At 40.3% G+C, this 22,899-nt stretch overlaps 1 protein-coding gene across 5 annotated transcripts; it reads left to right on the forward strand.

Moving 5' to 3' along the window:
• Positions 1-5,592: 5,592 nt before the first annotated feature.
• On the forward strand, positions 5,593-8,542 carry LOC148027273 (uncharacterized). Of its 5 annotated transcripts, none has more exons than XR_015692801.1 (4): positions 5,593-5,876; positions 6,014-6,119; positions 6,231-8,120; positions 8,201-8,542. XR_015692801.1 is itself a non-coding variant. In XM_087690614.1 (4 exons), the coding sequence occupies exons 3-4, from the start codon at positions 6,333-6,335 to the stop codon at positions 7,572-7,574; spliced, it is 1,146 nt and encodes a 381-aa protein (XP_087546740.1). In that variant the 5' UTR covers positions 5,593-5,876; positions 6,014-6,119; positions 6,231-6,332; the 3' UTR covers positions 7,575-7,874. The 5 variants fall into 5 exon arrangements, 3 of the variants coding, with proteins under 3 accessions (XP_087546740.1, XP_087546741.1, XP_087546739.1); XR_015692800.1 differs by having other exon boundaries at positions 6,231-7,847; positions 7,947-8,541; XM_087690614.1 differs by lacking the exon at positions 8,201-8,542 and having other exon boundaries at positions 6,231-6,401; positions 6,498-7,874.
• The last annotated feature ends 14,357 nt before the right edge of the window (positions 8,543-22,899 follow it).

Genomic DNA, 22,899 nt, shown 5'->3' on the forward strand with positions numbered 1-22,899 from the left:
TGTCATGTGCATTCAAGACCTATTTATGATATCCTCATTTGTGATATTGTCTTGAAGAAAACACAACCTTTTTTATTCAATTTGTACGTAACCCCTTTATATGACACCCTTTTGTATGTAAAAAATGTATAACAATGGTGTTTTTAAAACCCCTTATTTTGAACTCACGTGATACATACGCATGATTGAACCCCCCACCCCCTGGTTCATTGTCTAATCAATCTTATAATCAGAAGATCAAACCTCTCTTATTTTCTATAAGTATTGTAAGTTAATTCGTGTAAACCCACAGAAGTTCACTATCATTTCATTAGGGAAAAATTCTTACATGGAAAAGTTGACTTGGTTCATTGGATCAGTCATTAGCAAGATAAAACTTATCTATCAAGTCCCCCTAAGCCTTGATTAGTTCAAAACTCTCAAGAACCATCTTGGTCTTGAGCAAGTACACTAATGTAATTGAGGGGGGTATTATAGAACTAGACGTATCCATAGCCTACGTAGCCTTTTGTAAGATATTAAACTCGAGTCATAGTTATGATATTATATAGGTCTAATGTAATTGAGAGGGGTATTGTAGAGCTAAACATATCCATAGCCTACCTAGCCTTTAGTAGGATATTAAACTAGTCATAGTTATGATATTATATAGGTCTAATGTAATGGCCTTAGGCGTTATAGGCTGAGCATTTTAGGTTTGGACCCTTTGGGGCCTTATGTTGTTGCTTTGGCCCTTTATGAGCCAATTGTCCAGGCTGTTGGCCCTTTAGGCCAATCATTATGCCTTAGGCCTTAGTTGCCAAACCTTCAAGAGGCACCTGAATTTGCACGAGGCTTCCAAACCTGTAACATGACCCAAATTCAAATTTACATACCTCCCTCTCTTGACACACCATGATTGCACACACACACACACACACACACACAAAGAGCTCTATGTCCTCGCCAAACCTAATGTCCATTATGTGTGTGTGTGTGTGTGTGCGCGCGCGCGCATGCACGTGCGTGAGAACGGAGGCATGGATTGGGCTTGGTAGCATGAGCAAGTGGGTGAGCATTGCAATTAGTGAGCAAGTGGTCTTCTGAGTCTCTCTCTGCCTCTCATAGAGCATGCGCAATACGCATCACATGGTTGCAGCATCTCTCTCTCTCTCTCTCTCTCTCTCTCTCTCTCTCTCTCTCTCTCTCTCTCTCTCTCTCTCTCTCTCCCCTACCTGAAGCAGGAATATGAAGATAGAGAGAGGAGAGAGAGAGAAACTAAAAGAAAAATAAGAAGAAAAGAGGGAGTAGCATAAGAAAAACAAATGGACAAAGAAAAAAAAGAGAGAATGAGACCTATAATATATATATATATATATATATATATATATATAAAGAAGAGGAAGAGAGAGAGAAAGAGAGAGAAGTCAAAAGAAAAAACAGAAGAAAAGGGAGAAATATAAATAAAAATGAGAGAGAGAGGGGGTAGTAGAAGGAAAAAAGAGAGAGATAAAATATAAAGAAGAGAAATAACAAGAAAAGAGGAGGGAGAAAAAGAGAAAAAATGATAGAGAGAGATAGTAGAATGAAAAAATTTAAGAGAGACTAAGGAAAAAATGAGAGAGAAGGGTGTAGTAGAAAAAAAAGATGGAGAAAAATAAGAGAGAGAGAGAGAGAGAGAGAGAGAGAGAGAGAGAGAGAGAGAGAGAGAGAGAGAGAGAGAGAGAGAGAGAGAGAGAGAGAGAGAGAGAGAGAGAGAGAGAGAGAGAGAGAGAGAGAGAAGTTAAAACAAAAAAGAAAAAATGGGAGTCTGCTCGAAATTCCAAGATACCTTATGCATCCGCATTAGGCAGTTTGATGTATGCCATGATAGCCACTCGTCCTAATATAGCATTTGCAGTGGGAGTTGTGGCACACTATATGGCTACACTTGACGGACAACATTGTGATGCCATCAAGGGTATCATGAGATACCTAAAGGGCACAACAAGTATATGCATCTATTATGGTGGCTAGGATACATGAGTCATGGGATATACTAGCTCTGATTATGCAGGACATATAGACAATAGGAAGTCCACCTCTGGCTATGTCTTCACCTTTGCTAGAGGTGTTTGTTTCTTGGATGTCCAAGGTGTAGAAATGCATGGCCCTATCTACTACAAAGGCAAAGTATGTTGTAGCCACCACTGAGGTTTGCAAGGAGGCTCTTTGGTTAGGTTGTCTAGTGGCAAACCTTGGCATTACTATTGATGTGGTCCTTACAGTGCATACAGATTCTAGGAGTGCCATTCAATTGGCCAAGGATCCGATCTTCCATGCAAAGACGAAGCACATTGAGGTGTATTATCACTTTATATGATAGTCATTAAGGACAAGTCCATTGAACTTGTCAATATCTCAACTCACCAAAATCCTACATATTTGCTCACTAAAAGTCTCTTAGCGGAGCATTTTGCCTTCCTTAGGAAGTTGATGGGTGTTGGATAAGATGACATATTTTCTCATCATGTTGTACTTATATACATTTCTTCTTTGTCACATTTCTCTTATTCTCTCCTCACTAGGGGCACATTTGCCTTTAAGTGGGAGGTTGTTGGGGGTAAAGGCATATGTGTCTAGCTACCCGTGTATTACTTACACTGACAATACCCGCATACTTGTACACTTTGTACTATAGGTGGCGTGTGCCTGTCACTATCACTTCATTCTTTATTCTTTCAGTGATATTTGAATAAAGGGAAGGCTGGCCACACATATTCTCTCTCTCTCTCTCTCTCTCTCCTTCCACCATAGCTCTTGCTTCCCCTCTGTGCTTCCACCTCAGGGATCACTTCCTTTATGGAGGAAGATAAATCTTATTGAGTACAAAGGTCTAGATTTAATATTTATTATGTTGTTGCAAATGAGAAGTAGTAATATGAGTTTAGGCACATGTGAAGCTCATAGTAAAATCTTAGACACTAGAGAAAGCTCATATTAGCATAGCCCACATGAAAATAGAGATACATTCTACAATGACACCAACTTAGAGCTCCCATGGTAATTTTGAGCTACTATGTTAAAATTACCCAAATGATCTAAGTGTGGAGCTGAGGTAAATCATGAACCAAATCCTACCAAAATAATTTAAGTGTGGAGCTAAGGTAAGTCATGAACCAAATCCTACCAAACATGTGCTCTACTCTTTGCATATGTAGGAGCATGCCACTATATAGGCCCCCAGCTATAAAGAGATCCACATATCAACCCAATGATCCAAGAATTAGGATAGGGTAAATAATCAATCACATCCAAAAAATGTGTTGTAGGCCATCCATATGTAAGAATATAAATAGGCGTGATACCACTGCACAAAATCTAGATAGCTCTATTAGGAAGCAAATGTACCTTGCCCAGTAAAATAAGGTAACAATGTTTAATTGATAGCAATGTAAACACCTTGATTTTATGAATGCTCATCACCATTGGTTAGATCTTGTCTTTGAGGCAATAGCCAAAAGCTTCTTACATCTATATATATGGGACTCTTGGAAATTTGTACTCTTGGATGAGAACCTCACCCACATGCCTCTTGAGCTCATGTTTCCAATAAGTTTTATTAGACCTTGATCATATTTCAAATGCAAACAATTAACATTTCAAGTGACCACATGTAGATGCATGAACAAGAAAGCCACAACTTAGGTGCATCAACTAAGACCACTCAAGACCATACCCTCTCAAAATATGAAGGAAATTGAGTACAAAAAGCATCCAAAATAATCCCTATAAGCCAAGGCTAGATGTCACTACCAATCAAAAATATAAAGGCATGACATCAAATAAATCCAACTAATCCCTTCACAAGTATGAAGCAATTGCAATAAGCAAGTATATCCTCAAAATTGGGAGATCAAAGTAAGTATATATAGTTGTACACTTTCATAATCGAAGCCAATATGTATACAAGTACACCATTATCATCCCAAATCATACATATCATGCACATAGCTATATTAGAGTAAAGCAATTGACCATAATGGAAATTTCATTGTCCTTACAAAGTCTAATTGAAACTACGCATGCACTTCCTTATATAAAAAACACCCCATATCATGTGCATAAACATTTGTTGACATGTATCTCATGAGAAAGCACTCCATCTGATGTCCATAAGCATTTGGCAAGTATGTTAGGAAAGAGCACCCCATATCATATACATAATCCATAATACCCAATTTCATAATGATAAACCCATCCGAGTGACTTGAACCATTGAGACAATATCTAGCGATCCCATGTAGATGATAGTTGCATGGACAATTCATAATCAACAAGAGGAACCCACATCCACTCATCTACCTCTTATATATGCATATTTTAGTAAGTGAAAAGCCAATTTTACCCCCCAACAAATCAAGACTGTGGACATAGACCAACTTTGGCATGCCTACATCACTTGAATCTAGGAGGATCTTCTCCCCAGTGATCACTAATGCACCCAAAGGAAAGCTGGTAACCTTGAAAAGTATTTCACCATAATCGAGAAGTTTGAATCCTAAAAGGCCCAACGACAGTTTGCGTCAATAGAAACAGTGATGATCAATTGCCATAGTTGTGGAATTCGCTTTGTTGAGTTATGGCATTGTGGAATATCGATCATGCAAGTCATTGTTTAGATCTTTTTTTAAGAGAAACAAAAGCAACACAATGTCAAAAAAAAAAAGATCACTATTGAAGATATTTTATATTTTTTAAAAGAGAGAAAAAATTTAATAAAATGAGAAGAAAAGATAGGCAAGAAATAATCATTAGTTGCACGTGTAAATATATGAGTCTCATAGAAATGACACAATGCATGGTGAAAGTGTAGACTTTGCCTCGTAGTCTTTTATTGGAAGTTATTATGTGTGCTAATTACACACTAAATAGGTATCCAACTAAGGCTTTGCAAATAGTTATAGCTTATAAGGCTTGGCGATTATCCAAATCGATGGCCAAAAACTTTTGCATGGTTTAAGTAGTTGTTGACCAAATGAATGTGGATGGTTAACACAATCTTTTGTTTGTACAATTGAATCATATTTGATTTTGAAGGTGCTTAGTGTTTGAACTTTGAAGTGTTGGCTCTACTACCATGTGACTTTGATACACTCTTTTTTAGTTCAAGCAAATGTGTGGACAAAATATGCATGTGAGTATACACACACACACACACTCTCTCTCTCTCTCTCTCTCTCTCTCTCTCTCGTGTGCATGCATGCATCGACTGTTGACATCCTATATTGCATGCAATATTTGGAGCTGACCATTTATAATTTACTTTTGTGTGTGGGTGTGTGCATTGACATCTCGTCTTCCACATGCCGGTTATTGCCAGTTTTCACCGCAACTACACGGGGCTCTGTGTGTCCTTGCTCTTCTTAGGCGCAGGCAGTATCAGTGCCTAAAATTTTAGTATGGTAAAGAAAAACCACTCTTTTAAATTTTTCGTATAGTAAAGAAAGACCACACTCTTTTCTTTTTGTATGGTAGGTTAAAGCGTCCTGCCACGTGCGCAGTGGGCACAATATGGAGGGTTTGCTGTCAGCCCCTCTCTCTCTCTCTCTCTCTCTCTCTCTCTCTCAAAAACGCAGGTGCCTCCGGGCGCTTGGCACGCCTTACGGCCTAAGAATTGAAATGCGGGCGCATGTTGCCTGTAACGGATGTTCCAGAAGAAGAACGACGGAGAAGAAAGAAGAACAAATAAGAAATCAACAACCTCTACCGCCGCCGAGACACACGCACACGTGCTCTCTCTCTCTCTCTCTCTCTCTCTCACCGAGAGGTGAAGAGTACCCACGCACTAGCTGTACAGCTCCAGAGAGCGACTTCAATGCTTCGAATTGTAGCGACAAACCAATCCAAATAAACCGGTAAAGCTCCCTAACTCTACTTAACACATCGATGTGAATTTTTGCGATTCCTGGCAGTTCACTCTTGCACAGCAAGCGTAGCATGGCTTTTCAATGGCTCCTTCGATTCTCATGGTCTTTGCCTCACCAAACAACAGAGCATAGCATTGCTTTCTCGCCGCACAAAGCGATCCCTGTGTGGAAATTGTGTCCTTGCCTGCAACATTGGCTGAATTTGGAGTCTTTCCTTTCTGCTTGTTGAAGGTGAATATTGGATTCTCTGTGCATCTCTAAACATACAGCTTATGAATGCCGATTGGTGTTCTGAATCGTGTCAGTTTTCCTATCCCTTCCCCTTCTATGGCCCGGCTAAAGTCTTCGTCGGAATACACCAACCGGAGGTGAGAAAAACGATGGGGTACATGTTGCATCGGTTAGCGTAAGCAAAAATCGTACTTTATCTTGCACGACTTCAGCATGAGCGCCCTGGACAAGAGCATAGACAGTTCAGATGATCACAAATTGGATTTGCAAACATCCGTGAAGGTCTTACTCGAAGAAGCACGTCAATTGCAACCAAATTTCGCCGGTGTCACTGGCATTGAAAGTCTCATTAACAAGCTTAAGCATAATCTTGTGCAGGAGAAGCAAATTTATGTTTACCAGCGGCAGAGGTCAGAGCTCCAAAAACGCATTGAGAGTCTTCAGAACCTTATTCAATCTCTGGAATCAAACGTGCGGAAGGTGCACAAGGCTGCAGCCAGGCAAGGCTGGAAACAGTGCTTGACAAAGATCTCAAACAAAGTATTAGGGGATGAATTGAGCAGGATCGGGCAATGTATGGAGTCTGAGATTCAGTCATGGCTAGATCAACAGCGAGTGAGAGAGCTTGCCACAATTATCAGCACTGGCACAGAAGATGCACAGGTGAAAGCCATTTCATCTTTTGAGGCTATCGTGAAGAAAGGATATGACTCTCAACTTCAAGGTACCATCCTTTCAGCTGGACTAGTTGAAAAATTGACTTCATTGCTCAGGCCGAAAGCTGCTTCTTGGAGAGTACAAAAGGAAGCAGCATTCGCTCTATTGGCACTCCTAGAGTTTAACAAGGATGTATTTGTGAGCTTGATTCTCATGGCAAACATCGTAGAATACCTAGTGGCCTTGATGGACTCAGAATCCAGTGAAGAGATCCTGACATTTGTCTGGATACTCAAGAGCTTACTTTCAGCAGGCCACACAGTCACTGTGGAGGAAATCTATGCCAAAAATGGAGTTTCAAAATTGGCACAGCTCTTAGAAAGGAAGCACATGTCTCTGCAACATGCAACAATGGATTGCATCTTTGAGCTGATTTACCATGGAAGGCTAGAGGTGGTGCAGAAACTGTTTGAACTAGAAGTCGTAAAGAAAATTGCGAGACTCCAAAATTCAAGTTTTGCAAAAGTTCTACCAGCAATTGAATCAGAGAAGGAAGGCATGGATGGTGGCTTGCAACACGCATCTGGTAAGCCATCTGTAGGGAAGCAAGTTGTAAACACAGCTTGTCCATTTGCAAATGCTGTGACTAGGTTTGTGATACATCTGTCGATCAGCACTGGTTTGAGGCAACGAGAGAAGCAGATACTAAAACAAGACTTCTTGAAACAGATTAAGGAGGTCATACATGATGATGCAGAGATTGCAAACATAACTATTGAGGTACTTTGGACACCATAATTGTGTGATTGCCATTGAAGGGTGCTAAATTCTAATACTTCTCAATGCACACACTTTTTGTATTCTGCCAGTACAACACATTGTTCACAAGTATTACAAATGAATACTAAAAAGAGAATTGTGAAGGATTATGACTAGTCAGAAGACTGGACTCACAAATCCAGGGTTCTTGCCTCTGCATTGGTTGCCTCAAGTCAACCTTGAACCATTGTTGTTTGGACAGACTCGGAATGCCAAGTGAGATGATATTTCAGGTCGACTTGCATCTTGTAGGTAGGTGTTCTAGCTGGGTGGCAAGTATAGATGTTTGATCCTGCATTTGCCTTTTGGTACAATGCAAGTCTGATAAGGTAATTGATCTTCCCTGTTCAGGTTCTGATGTTAAAGAGCCTTTCAGTTGCAACAAGTTTACAGTGAGGCAGGCCATTGCAATATAGTAACTTATGTTTGCCCTTGCAAAGCTGCAATATACAGACGGCCTTGATGAGTGGTAGGGAGCAGATTTTGCAAGACGCTAAGAGACTTAACCTCTCGGAAAGAACAGAGGTGAGATCTACGAGCCTTATCTGCATCTCGAGCACAGTTTTCTCTTGACACCTGATCCGAATCTGACCACAGAATGGCAGGCTTGTAACATCAGGTGGCAGCACAGTTTGTGCTCTTCTGATAATAGACACCTTTATGAGGCTGAAGGAGACGTTTTAGGAGGAGAAGATCTTCCTACTATAGAAAATAAAGATCACAGGACCTGTTTAAGTATGGTAGACATATAATCAGTTGCAAGTGATGCACATCTTCGTACCTGTGCTTTGGAAAAAGGCACAACAAGCTCGTGGCTATGTCAGTACGCGTTTTATGGCAAGTGTTTGCCAACTTTGCCCCGTATATTTTTACTCATTAAACTCATTTGAAGGACGTTGTTCCTGCATATGATCATGTGAACGAAGCCATCTTTCCTTCGGTATGGATAATGGCATCGCATATATCACTCCTGAAAAGCTAGGAGTGCTTCAGATTCTCTTTCTTATATACTGCACAGTGCACTCGTGAAGGTTGTGAAGCTCGAACTCGGGAGTCGTTAGTCACCGCTGCCCAGGAAAACCCACGAGCTGTTCTCGAATTTGGGGCGGACGGGGGAGGGGCTTTTAAAAGTTTTTTTCTAGACTACAGGAAATCCCTCCACGTGACATTGACAAAAACCCCACAAGCCTCACAAGGGAAGCCTTTTCCATTTTTGGGAGGTTTCAAGGCCCAACTCCACCTTAATATATTCTCTAGAGCGGGGGATTTTGCTAAAAACCACCTATGTGTGTCCTCAATTTGCTTTTGGAAATTGGAAACTATTTCTTATTGGAAACCCAAAGCAAATTGGAAACTATTTCCTATTGGAAACCCATGCTTGAATAGCTCCCCAATTTCACAAGTCAAACCAAGTAAAAGACATATGATTCTTTCGTTTAATAAAATTTTGAATAAAAGTAGCTAATTGACGAGTTTCAACCTATGACAAGGGTTTTTTGTCACATTTGTTACTCCTTGTCACCCATAGATTCTATCAAGATGCTCACAAGATACCTTGTTCATGCCTCGTGCACAATATATCAATTGTCTCGATTCTTGTTCTTCAAAATTTCTTAGTAATCTCATGAGCCGCGATAGAGTCATACAATAGTTCTAGCTTGCATAAGAGCCACACTCTTAACAGCCATGCACATGAGCAACTAGAGTCATCTTTGTAGTTAAGTAAAATCTTGACTACATTTGCTCATTTATCACAAGGAGGTGCACATGACTATTGAAAAATCATAGTTTTGTAGTTCTATGCAATGCTGATCACAACATAGAATTATTGGGAGTGAATGGCCTTTTGATTCATGCAAAGGGAGAGGAGATGAATTATGGTTTCACAAATGAACACAAAACTTCCCTACAGTTGTGGGAAAGGCCTTTAGTAGATATCGATGGTGAAGAATTTTTCCATGCCACACAGGATTACCATGACTATGGTGAAGCCATTCACAGCCATGTGCACAACATATCACTCGACTTTGCAGAGCCTTGGTGAAGCCATTGTTAATGGGGACAAATGCTTGCGTAGGTCGAAGTAACACTCCCACACACATGTTTACTTTTGTGTGTGTCAAAGTAATACTTTCGTGCATATGTTATTTTTATTGAGCTAACTCATGCATGTGAATAGTCATGAGTGTGTACTAGCTCTTAAATTGGGGCTTGTTTTATTTACAATCATCCAGCGATAAAGACACATCAAGGTCACACTCATCAAAACTATATGTGTGGTAGTACTAAAGTCTCACCAAAGCATGTTAAATTGAGATGGGCACAAGTGAGAAACAATTGCAATTGCAAAAATGAAAAGGTATCTTAAAGCATGTGCATGCTAGACAAGTTGCACAATGATGAAGGGACATTGTTCTCTCCTAAAACTTATAAGCTTGGGAAACCAAAGTCAGGAGAGAGAGCTTTTTAAGCTTGGGATCCTTACAGCTAGAATCATATTGTGTTGGAGGAGCTCAAACAAATGAACTATGTAGCACCTAAGAATAAGAATCAGACTTCTATGTAGCACCCAAGAATCATATGGTCTTGCCCTTTGGAAGAATTTTTGTGTAATTCTTTTGATTGTCAGGTCTATAGTCCTTCCCATTGCTCGTCCTTTTCACTACCAAAACACTTTTCTTTTGGACCTACTTTTTCCATCCTACTTCTTAGCTATAGCTTGGGAATTGTCGCAAATGCAATATCTCCATTGTTACTTTCATTGTGGCATTTTAATTATGTATAACATGGTACTAATTTCCTCAAGAGTCAAAGAAGGGTTCTAATCCATGTGTTCCAAATTGTGACTAGGACACCATACTTGGGGGATAGAACACAAATATATCTCCTAGGTTGGGTAGCTTTTACTATGGTGGGATGGTATTGTAGAAGGCAAGTGGCATTGTAGATCCGAGTGAAAAAAGATGCTATGTATCTTAGAAATGTGAGATCACACATCTAGAGAGTTCAACTGATGAGGTGTAAGCTATGTAGCTATTAGGAAAGTGTATATTCCACTTTATCTTTTGTAGTATACTAACAAAATGTGATGTTATATGGTGGAGAAAACATAAAGGAGGCTTAGGAATGTTATACTTAAGAAATCGTCAAGTTTGATATAAGAATATATTAGCTTTATGGGAGCATGATGTTATCATGGCCAAATTTTATGATGCTATGGATTTTAAGAGAAAGGAAGCAAATGTAATATTACAATGTACCATGAGTTTCTTCTTCCAAACATGATATCATTTAAATTTACATACGTATGTCTCATGAACTAAAACCTTAAAAGAGCTAGTACTAACTAGACGTTTTTATAGCTTGATCTAATCCCATTGGATAAGCTATGATGTGATGATTCTTTTGTTGTGTGAAGCAACACACACATCTTAAATAATCTCTCATTGTGTTCAAGTTTTTAAGATTCGCAAAGATTTTGTATTAATAATAAATAGTTAGGTCAAGATACAAAATTGGATTTATCCAAACTTGGCAGACAATTTGGTTGACTCCTCTTTACTAAGTTTACCCAAGTTACATGAAGTACTCCAAAAGTCCTTAGTGAACATTGTATCCCAAGTCACTATCATATCCCTTCCCCCAAAAATATTATCTTCTTGCATCCCAAATTACTGAAGAGTAAAAATTTTGATTATTAGAGACCTAAATGTCTTTGCTTGGTCATTCCAGGAGTGTAGCCTAAGAATACAAAATACTAAGCTACTGTTGTTTGGCCCTTGGAATCCAAGGTATGTTAGAATTTCCCTCCATATTCCAACAACTAAACACCCATCCCAATAGAAATGGGTTAAGGTTTCATCTTCTCCATAGAAGCATTTTCCATCTAATAAGCCTCGTTTTTTTAGCCTCATCATCGTGAAACAATTGCTCATCATTACTTTCCATGCAAACATCTCATCATTGAGTGGGAAACTTAGAGCCCAAAGATTCTTGCAAGCACATCACAAATCTTTATATGGAATGTTGAAATTCCAATCATGTTAATTCTTTGAATGTCAGCTTGATCCTTATCTATGAAAAGCTTGTGGAGTTGCATTTTTTGGCAACAACTGGCAATTACCTGTCCATGAATTTGTGGTCCTTGGTATTTCTTGTTGATTTGCAGACTGTTTGTTACACCCTTGGAAGACCAAGACAGAAAAGCCAAAAAATCAAAAATGGAAGGCAATCCCAAGATGAGAGTAAAATAGAAGAGAAAAGCACACTCAGAAAAAAATCTCAAGACATAAAGTGCAGGAAAAAGCCTCATAATAGCGCACTGTAATATGCTAGCAAGAAAAGTGTCAGGCACATTGTAATTCATTTTGTTAAAGAGTGCTAGGCTCTCTCCCATGCAAATTGTAAAGACTAAGAGGCATAGGTTGATGCCTACACTAATAGGAAGGAGAAGAAAAGAGAGTAGAGGAAGGGACAAAGACCGGACCAAAAAGGGGGATGGCCTCCCAAGGAAGGCATAAGGGCATGTATAAAGTCAAGAAATGAATGAAGAAGCTCATTCTTGTGTGTGGCCAAACTTGCTCTCTTCTTGCTTCTTGCTCTTGCTTCCTTCTTGTGCATGAGAGAGGGAGAGAGGGAGTGTGATAGAGAGAGACTCTATGTGTGAGGGAGTGAGGGACCATGGAGAATCTCTTATTCTCCTCTCTTCATCATCATCTTCTCTTTCCCCTTCTTGCACACGGGACTACGGAGGTTGAAGCTCAGAGCTTGGAGATGGAGCTTTCTTGAGAGCGCATCTTGAATCATGGAGCCATCGAGAAATTTATGGGAGGAGGTACTCTATCGAATTTGAAGGTAAGCTCACTACATTGGTGTGTGGAAGAGTGCACACGGCTATGTGAGAGGTAACCATACCTCTCGACTTGAAACACTTGAAGTAATAAGTGGTCCGTGGGTCTTGGTGGTTTGCTTGCGAGGGTCACGCCATTTTCATTCCATTGCCAAGACCTACTAATTCAAGCTTGAGTGCTTGCATGCTTCAAATTGAGTGACGAAGTAATAGCTCGTCTCTGAAACGGCACTTGGTTTTAGATGGACTGACCATTGGCTGCTGTCGTGGGGGATAGAGACCTAAGTTGACCCACTCGACTGAACGGCCATCAGCAAATCACCTGTCACGATCCGTAGAGGATTTGATTTCAAATGTTAGGAGTAATTGAAACCCCCTCCAAAAGCAGCAATAATAGGAAATTGATTAGATGCAGTTGACTTCATTAAAGGTTACACTTGGCATTGTAGATATTTAAGCACCAATGCTTAAAAGACTGATTTCGCACAGCGCACATCAAGTCGCACTACTAGTGTATAAGTGTTACACATTTACAAACTGTTAGATTAACAAGGAACATACTGAAGGGGATTAAGCTAAAAATGAACCCACCAGTAGGAGTATAACCCCAAGAGTCAAACGAGTGACCCAAGAAACTAGGAACAAAGACCTAGAGGGGACGCACCCATCAAACCACTACTAAGAGAGGGAAAGGCCATCCAAGATTAGGGATACATCTTTAGCCGCCTTAGTTGACCTCATAGAAGCACTAGTGGGTTAGGAGGCAACTACTATGTGGAAAGCACAAGCTCAAATGAGAATAATCTTGACCTTGAACTTGACCTTAACATGACAGAGTACCCGGACAACATCCCATGACTTGTTACACAGTTCAACCAACAGACAAGGATAGCGCACCATGAAAGACCAATAGCTGATATCATAGCTGACCTTGAGAAGGAGAGGAGATTGACAAGGACAGCATTGCAGCTCATTGTGACTTATAGCCGAGAGTAAAGGACTCATACCTTATATCAGGACAGAGAGCTCAACAAGATTCACTGGATCCTAGCCATCTCAAGTAGAAATAGAATGGGAAGCAGCATCGATAGGGAGAGAGCCCTAGAAGCCAACCTTACAATGAGTGAGCTGCTCACGAAAAGATTGCCAGATAGTACCAGCAATGAGCAAAGTGGGATAGCCTTGGTGGCATCATTGCTAGCTAGGCTGGGAGTTACCCCAAATCCCAGGAGCCAAATGAAAATACCCATAGTTGCAAAGCAACTCAATAAATATCAAACAGGCAATGACCCCTATAGCTTCATCAAGTAGTTTAAGTAGGCATGCGAGACTAACAACCTCACAGACCCCGCTTAATCAGCACAAGCATTCAATCTTTGCTTGGGAGACAAGAAACGGGCGTGGTTTACCAATCTAGACAATGATTAATGCAATAATTTTACTTAGTTGAGGGATCTCTTCATCAAGAGATTTTTGGAGACAGAATACTCGAGTAACCTCATTGTTAAGCTAATGAATGTTAGCTAGAAAGACAAAGAGGACATACGAGACTGTGTCACATGTGTGAGGAGTCTCTACAGGAGGATACCTGCAGCTAAGCAACCCAATGGGAGAGCAATCTCTACCATATTCATTAACAGGATCCGCAACAAAAAACTCTATAAAGCCCTAACAAGCAACTTAAACATGCAAAGGGATATGCTTGTAAGAATCTTTGAGAAGGCCATAAGAGTAGATGACTTACTCAAGGAGAGAAGATCTTAGGCTATGCAGCAAGGTAGGAACATCGAGAGAGCTGCAATAATTAGTGAACAAGTAGCCCCCAGTGAACAAGAAAAAGAAAACAGTGTTGACCAAACCCAAGCTATAGCCGACCTACAATCAGAGCTGGCCAGACTACAAGAGCAAATACAAAGGCCAATAAGACCTCACATGTAGTGTGTGCATTGTGAGAGAACCACCTGCCATCTGAACGTCTCGATCCTAGATCAAAGCCTTATGCCAATTGCAAAAGATTTGGGCATCCACCATGCACTGCCAGTTGCCAAGACGGTTGCCTTACCAACAACCTTACACTCAGTTATACTATCCAGGAGTTAAGCAACCATACTTTGTAAGGGGAGCCCCTTTGGCTCTACCTACACCTCTAATGATTCAAAGCTAGCTGCTCCGAGAATAGATATCAATCCAATGGGAATTTCTAGACTACCAAGACCTATCTTGACCCATCCACCAAGCGATGCTCCATTACACTTTTTGGAGGAAGATTTTTACTTGGGCCATTATGTCTCTTATTGTTGAGGGTAAAGGCGCCTCCGCCTAGCCGCCCGTGTATTACTATACTGATAGTATCCGCACCTGCACACTATAGGCGGCGAGCACCTATCACTGTTACTTTATTCTTTATTTTTTTAGTGACAAATGAATAAAGGAAAGACCACTCACACATTGTGACTGTTGGAGTTCCCACATTATGAGTCTCTCTCTCTCTCTTACTCTCTTGCTCTCCCGCCATAGCTCTCCCATGCACGCTTCGATCTTTCTCACCTTTCAATTAGTATCAAAGCATGGTTTCTTGAGCATTCGAGCTTGGTTTGTTGCTCCTTCAGCATTCGCTCGAATCCCTACACCATTGGTTTTCACTCTTGGCAGCCATATCCGACTCCTTTGAGCTCCGATCACTCCCCGGCTTCTCGAGCACCTACTCGACCCATTTGGGCACCCTCAAGGCATTTCTTCAGAGGTATTGGAGCTCTCTTTTGTTAGTTCACTTCATTCCGTAGGTTTTGTGAAGCAGGGCGTCCATGTCCTCTTGCTTCTTGTGACGCCTACACTCTACCAGTGACTTTGCCCTTCAAGAGGGAGCTCCTAGGGATCCTTAACTACCTCCCCCAACCTTGCCTTGACCTTGCCCAGTCCTTCCACAGGACCTAGATCAGTTTGCACCATCATGTGACCTGTAGGAGTATCTTCCTCAACTTGACATTGATATTCTCCATCTACTTTAGTCATTGGACTTAGATAGGTCTCATTTGATGGTTAGAAGCATACTTGGAGCCTGACATTGAAACATTGAGCATTGGTATTTGTGGGAGCCTTCGCTCAACCACCAAGACCCATGGACCGCTTGTTGTTTCAAGCGTTCCAAGCCGAGCATTAATGGCTACCTCTCACATAGTTGATACACTACCTATCCATGAGTGTAGTAAGGTTACCTCCATGCCGATCGAGTTACCTCCTCTTTCGTGCACTCCGGTAGCTCCACGATCCAAGTGCAAGCTTGAAGCAAGCTCCATCCTCAAGCTCCACGCTCCAAGCTCTATTGTCGTGAGCAAGACAAGCGAAGAGAAGAGAAGAGAAGAAAAGAGGAGAAGATGGAGAGCTTCTCCTCCCCGGTCCCTCACCCTCACACACTCACTCCCTCACACTCTCACACTCCCTCTCTCAAGCACAAGCTCAAGCAAGCAAGAAGAAGAAGAAGAAGAAGAAGAGGAGGAGAGCCACTTTTGGCCACACACAAGAATGAGCTTCTCATTCACTTTTCAACTTTATATACAAAACCCTAAATCCCTTTTGGACGGTCATCCCCTTATCTCCTTTTTTACATGGCCGGCCGTGGCCTAGGCCCTTTTTTCCATTGTCCTTCTATCTTCTTAGCTTCTTTTCCACTGCCCATCTACATTTATAAATTACACGGGTGAGAACCCAACGCTCCTTAAATTAAATCATGATGCACTTGCGCTCTTTTACAAAAGTATTGACTTGCGCTTTTTCTTGTGCGCATTTTTCCCTTATTTAGGACTTTTTTGCACTTCTTGTGTTTCTAGATTTTTCTTGGCACGCCTTCGTCTTCCATTTCACTTTGCCTTGGCCTTTCTCTTCTGCTTTAGCTTTTCTAGATTTTTCACCTTGTTTGTTTGATGGTTAACAGTATTGATTTGGGTCTAATTTATCACTGTTTTGGGACTGTCATAAAAGTCTATAGGCCATTATAAACAGTGTTACATTGAATTTGATGCTACAGCTTGGTTGGCATTGACATTTGATGCCTAGTTGGTCCCCAATGGTCCTCGAATGTTAGGGGAATGTATGCCTATTGATTGGCCATCATTTGGAGCTGATTTAGTGACCTAAAAAAAACTCAGTTTTACATAGTAAATCACTACTGTACACTCCAGGTCTGAAGCTTATTTAGTTGCTTTATGCTTTACCTATTGGTCACATGGGTGCTTCCTAGGTGTTTCATATGACTATTAGGATGCAAATGAAGGTTGGCAAATGCTTTGGATGGTTCCGAAATGTATTTTGAGCCTTGATTGACCTCCGTATTGGTTGGCATTTATTTGATATTAATCTACACTGGCATGCTTTGTGACAAAGGTTATACCTATGGTCTATGTATGACCCGTTGATATATGCTTAATGCTTATGTTACCTACATATACTAGTTACATTGTTTAGACTTGAATGCTACTGGAACTTCGTTTGGGCTTGACTTTGGATATTCTGGAGCTTTATTTGGTCTTGCTTTGGCTCGTCAAAGATTGATTGGGATTGTCTTCATGACATTGAATGCTATCGTTGGATACTTGACCGCTCATATGCTCTAGATATCTTACTGATGTATGATCTTGGATACTCCGTCACTAGTGCTTGTATATGCTTTGTTTGAGTTTTTGGATCTTTGAGACCGAGATCTCCTCATGGATTATGTATGGTTGATATACCTTGGTTCGTGTAGATGTACTTGGGTTGATTCGTCTTTATATTCATCACTAAGCAGACACCGACTTGTGTCAAGTCTTGGCAATGGTATGTACATTTTGCCCTGTTGATTGGGGGGTGTACCGACTTTACTAATGGACTTTTTCTTACATGCTTGGGTGTTGGCTCATGTGATTTTGACTGTTACATGCTTGTTTATGCTCGCTTAATGTTGGTTTTGCTTTAATTTCCAGCCCTTAAAAGTCGCTAATGCAATGATTGTTCTCACCATTGCCATCTTGGCAAATGGACTAAAAGTCCCCTCATAATCTAGGCCATACTACTGTGCATATCCCTTTGTAACCAGCCGGGCTTTATACTTTTCCAACGAACCATCTAACTTGCATTTCACTTTATAAACCCATTTGCAACCAATGGGTACTTTGCCTTCAGGAAAACGGACCGATTCCCATGTCTCATTTTCACCCAATGCTGTGTATTCCTCATCCATGGCAGCACACAAATTCTCATTTGTAACTGCCTCACTGAACTTTGTAGGCTCTTTATCTTCACACAATTAAGCTTGCTACTTTAGGTTTTCCATCTCATGTGTGAAAGACACAATAGAATAAACCAAAAGAGCTAGAGGGGGAACTAAAAAGGTAGCTACTTTAGATTGGAAGTCGGTAATAGTCTTCTTTTGTGATTACACGGTCTCTTAAGAATGCTATAATTGACCCTCACATGTACCAAGCTTTGTAGCTAAACCTATTATATTCACAAGGAAAAACCATTTTCTTTATTAACTAACACATTAGCCTCCTCTAAAGTTGCGACCTTAGCTTTTGGTTCTTTAATAGTAGCCTTTTGGGAATCCATTAGAGCAATAGCTTCCTCCATTTGCTGATGGATATCACTCAAAGTAGCTCTCTCTAAGGCTAAATCTTCCAATGCTTTGCTAAGCTAGCTTGTTAAGGAATCCACCTTGTCCTGCTACAAAGAGGTTCAAATATCTATATCCTTTACTAATAGATGTTATCACCTGGTAGTACCATCAATTTCTAGAAGGGATGATGATGATGAACCATACCAACGAGCACCAACCCCTTAGCAATAAAGAATCTTAGAAGGTCCCTATCATGTTACATTCATAGATGCATCCTTAGAAGATGAGTCCTCAAGTCAAGAAGTGATTGTTTCCCAATCCAAATCAGAGATAGCTCTCATACCATTTCAGTGTCTAGCAAGATCAAAAGAGTTGCAATCAAATGTAGAGAAAGATGGTTCCAACAAAGCATCAAAGGAAGAAGCTACCCTTTGAAGGAGTCAAATTTGTATGTAGAAGTAGTCCATGGAACCTTCATCAAAGAGATAGAAGGTGAAAAAAAGTTGACTCTTATTGATGTAGATAGCACGGAACGTCACCTAAAAGTGGGAAGCAACCTTCCACAAGAGGAGTTGTTGGCCCTTCACAATCTATTAAAAGAGAACTTGAATATGTTTGCATAGTCTTACAAAGACTTGAAGGGGATTGATCCCATAGTGTGTCAACACCACATTGACTTAGAGCCTAATGCCAAGCCAGTATGCTAACATTAGAAGTGCATGAATCCTAACTATTCAACCCTAGTCAAGATAGAGCTATTAAAGCTCCCAGAAGCTGAGTTCATCTATCTAGTAGCCAACAGTGAATGGACTTCGCCTATTGTGGTTGTACTCTCTACTAGAAGGATTCAATGGATATAATCAAGTGTAGATCGTCAAAGAAGACCGGTCCAAAATAACTTTCACAATAGAATGGAAAACCTATGCCTATAGAGTGATGTCATTTGGGCTCTATAATGCCCCAAGTAATAATGGCCACATTCTAGAATCACTTGCATGATTTCATTGAGGTATATTTAGATGCTTTTTGTGTCTTCAATTTTCTCTACAAGTATTGGGGACACTTGAAGCAATGCTTTGAGCATTGTCGAGAGTATGGATCTCCCTCAATCCTGTCAAATGCATGTTTGGAGTCTCCTCAAGAGTTCTATTGGGCCACATTGTCTTTGCACAGGGGATAGCAATATATCTAGTAAAGATTGTGAAGATTGCAACCATGATAGCACCAACCAATCTTAAATAGCTGAAATGATTTCTTGGCCATGTTGCCTACTACAAGAGGTTCAAAGCACATTTTGCAACAAAGGTAGCCCCTCTCCATAAGCTCCTAAGGAAAGATGTACATTTCATTTGGGCAAATGATTGTGAAGAATCCTTCAATACCCTGAAGCAATGTCTCATTAAAACACCCACTTTGTAGTCTCTTGATTGGACAAAGGAATTCCATGTGCACATTGATGCATCAATTAAAGGGCTAGGTACAATCCTCTACTAGAAAACTTCCTAGAAGTTAGATCAACCATCTATTATGCAAGTTGAAAAGTCACTGATAGAGAAAAAAAACTATACATTGATAGAGCTTAAGTGCCTAGCAATAGTATTTGCCTTGGAAAAGTTTCGATACTAACTATCAACCCATTTTAAATTCTATGTGGACCATGAGGCTCTCTCCTTCTTAATGAGCAAGACAAATGTGAAAGGCAAAATGATGAGATGGCTACTCAAGTTTCAAGAGTTTGACTTTGAAATAGTCACCAAAACCAAATGTTCTCATGTATTGACAAATCATCTTTTGCAGATCCCTCAAAGTGAAGAAGATGAGTAAGATGATCCAAACTTCCCAAATGTAGCTCTGCTTCTAGTAGAGATTGTAACTCCTTGGTATGCAGACATTGCCAACCTCTTGGAGACACAACAATATCCTCCGGGTATCTCTAGTAGAGAGAAGAAGAAGCTTCTGTTGGAATCAGCCCCCTACACCCTACTAGGCAATGCACTGTATAAGAAAGATAAAGATGAAGTGCTATGAAGATGTGTTGCAAAAGATCAGATTGGCATTGTCTTAAAATCTTGCCATGACGAGCCATATGGTGGACATTTTGCGAGAGAAGTGATGGCCGATTAGGCTCTACTTGTAGGATGTTGGTGACCAACCCTCCACAAGGATGCCTATGATTACTATAAGTGATAAAATGCTTGTTAATGAATGGGCAAGCCTACCAATACTAATGTCAGACTACTATGGCCTATACTTTTTCTAAAACCATTTGAGAAACACGGCATCAATTTTATGGGACCGATCAACCCTGCAACCAAAAGAAAGCAAAACATATACATACTAGTTTATACACATTATGTAACAAAGTGGTGTGAAGTCAAAGCTCTCGAGTGAGATGATGGTAATAGCATGCCCCTATTTGTGTAAGAGAATATTATCACTTGCTTTGGCAATTCCTTAGAGCTTACCAATGACGGAGGCACTCACTTTCTAAATAGGATCATGGAGGAGTTAATAGAGATCTACCAAATCAGGCATCGCAAGTTCACTCCCTACTATCACAGAGCCAATGACCAAGTTGAAGTCACCAATCACATCCTCTGTTTGATCCTAACAAGGATGATTTCTGCATATCATTGTGATTGGGATAATTGACTTACATAGGCCCTTTAGGTGTACAAAACCTCTCATAAGGTTACCATATTACAAACACCTTTCTAGTTTGTCTATGGTACAAAGGCTATTTTTCTTGTTGAGTTGGAATTTCCCTCTTAACTACTATTATAGATAGATTAGGAGATGCAAAGTCCTTGCAGTACTGGATATTGTGCTTAGAATGTTTAGATAAGACTCGAAGGATGGCCTTAGAGTGTACGAAAGTCACACACGTGCTCGATGGAAAGCTTACCATGACACCTGCACCAATAAGCATAAAGAATTCAAGGAAGGTGACCTCTTCCTCACCTATGATTTAAATTTTGACAAGTTTCCTAGAAAGCTCCGACATTGTTAGATGGGCCTTTACAAAGTATTAGCACTTAACTCTAATAGCTTTATCCAAGTATAAGCTATCAATGCCTTTGATGATCCCATTTGATTAACGGATATCGCTTGAGAAGTATTTTCCTAGCTTGGGATCCTAACAATGACTGCCAACAGGCCCTCTCCCTCTTGGATATCACTCATTAATTCTTATCGTGCTGTTATTGATAGCCATCATTCTCATTCTGACCAGGTGGCATCATTCTCTGGCCCAACTCTCGCCCTTGTTCTGTTACCTTTCCTTTCAATCCAATAGATGTGGTGTGGATAGTTCTAATACATGGTATTCATGCCATTTACCATAAACCAAAAGAAGAAAAAATCAAAATGAGAAAAGAAAAGGATCATGGGACAAAATGACTTCGATCCTTGCCATGCCGATCTACTTTTTGAGAAAAGGTGAAAACACACTCGGGAGTAGGGAGAAAAAAAAAGGAAAAAAATAAAATCAAAGAGAAAAAAATCAAATACAAGTATATTATGGGGGGAAAGGAAGCAATTCCCTATCATAGCAGGCCTTGCTTCAACAAATGGTGTCAAGCACCCTTGGGTGGAAATCTAACTATGGAAAAGGTGGCAATACCCTGTCGTCCAAATCAATTAAATCATTAGTCAAACTCTCTAGGATACATTTCTGAAGCCACCTTCCTTGGTGTGACGTATCCTACAACTCCATAAGTGCATCTAACTCCTACAACTGACGAATCTCATAAACCTAAACCAAGTTCTGGATCTATTGGCTTTCTCTCTAGGTACACCTCTTTATCAACACCCTAACGTCAATAACAAGTGCTCTTTATCAAAAAACCCAGGAGCGACATGAGCTTTCATCCTAACCAAATGGGGATGTGAGCATGGGGGTGGCCTCTGTATCTACCAAAAAAGTATGAGAGAGAGGGTGGAACAAGTGACCATTCATTTCCCTTCAATTATTGAGAGGTAAGATGTGTAGAATGAAGCATTGGATGCACTAGATGGGCCTCTCAATACACCAAGCATGATCTATTCTATGCATGTCATTATAAGGCTCTTTGACCTTCCTTCTTGCACCTATGTAGACCAAGAATGCACCACTGATTATGCACATTGGCATACTCCCTTTAAGCCTCCCCATCTTGTCAAATTCTAAACAAGGTGTAAGATATGGGTACTTCAACAGTTGTTAAATGATGTGAGTAATTAGAGTGAGTGATTGATCACTGCTTTCAACATGAGTATCTGGTAAGATTGAGGGCAATGTGCTTCGACAATGACAACTTGCCATCCTTCTTCAACAACACTACCTCCCTAGACATTGCTACATGGTCCATGCCATGTGTACCCATATTGTGCCTAGTTGTGGTGCCTTCTACAATCAACTATGATATCTTACACCACAAGAGTTGTCCACTTTGACCCCCTGCTAAACATGCCAAGTGCTTCTAACCCTACTCTTGTGTATATGTGTGTATGTTATGTCTTAAGTGTGGGGACATCAAGGTCTAGATGTCTATCTATGTATAGGCACTGTATGTTGTTATCATCTCATTTGATAAAGTTATAAGTGTGGGGACGCATCCCTACGCATCCATCCTACATAAACTCATGCGTATATCCTTTATACTTGATCGATTGAAAATGTTTCTTTTATAAACCCTTCTCGGGTCCCTATCCCAACCATCCAAAATGACACATCTCTCTTTAGGGATTTCTTCCTTGTTTTGTTTTGTGGACTTCTCATGTGAATGTTTCCTATGTTTACCAAAATAAGAATATGATATCATACTCCTATTTTTCCCTTTGAACTGGATACTTTTTCCTTGTGTAGACCTTTGTTCAGGCAACAA

This window comes from Lygodium microphyllum, chromosome 13 (genome assembly GCF_053477565.2).
Source record: "Lygodium microphyllum isolate KBCC chromosome 13, Lygodium_microphyllum_v1.1.10, whole genome shotgun sequence".
In the NCBI taxonomy this organism is placed as follows: domain Eukaryota; kingdom Viridiplantae; phylum Streptophyta; class Polypodiopsida; order Schizaeales; family Lygodiaceae; genus Lygodium; species Lygodium microphyllum.

Bases quoted from the DNA above. Each gene is read 5' to 3' on its own strand.
- LOC148027273 (XM_087690613.1), top strand. From the start codon at position 6,333: ATGAGCGCCCTGGACAAGAGCATAGACAGTTCAGATGATCACAAATTG.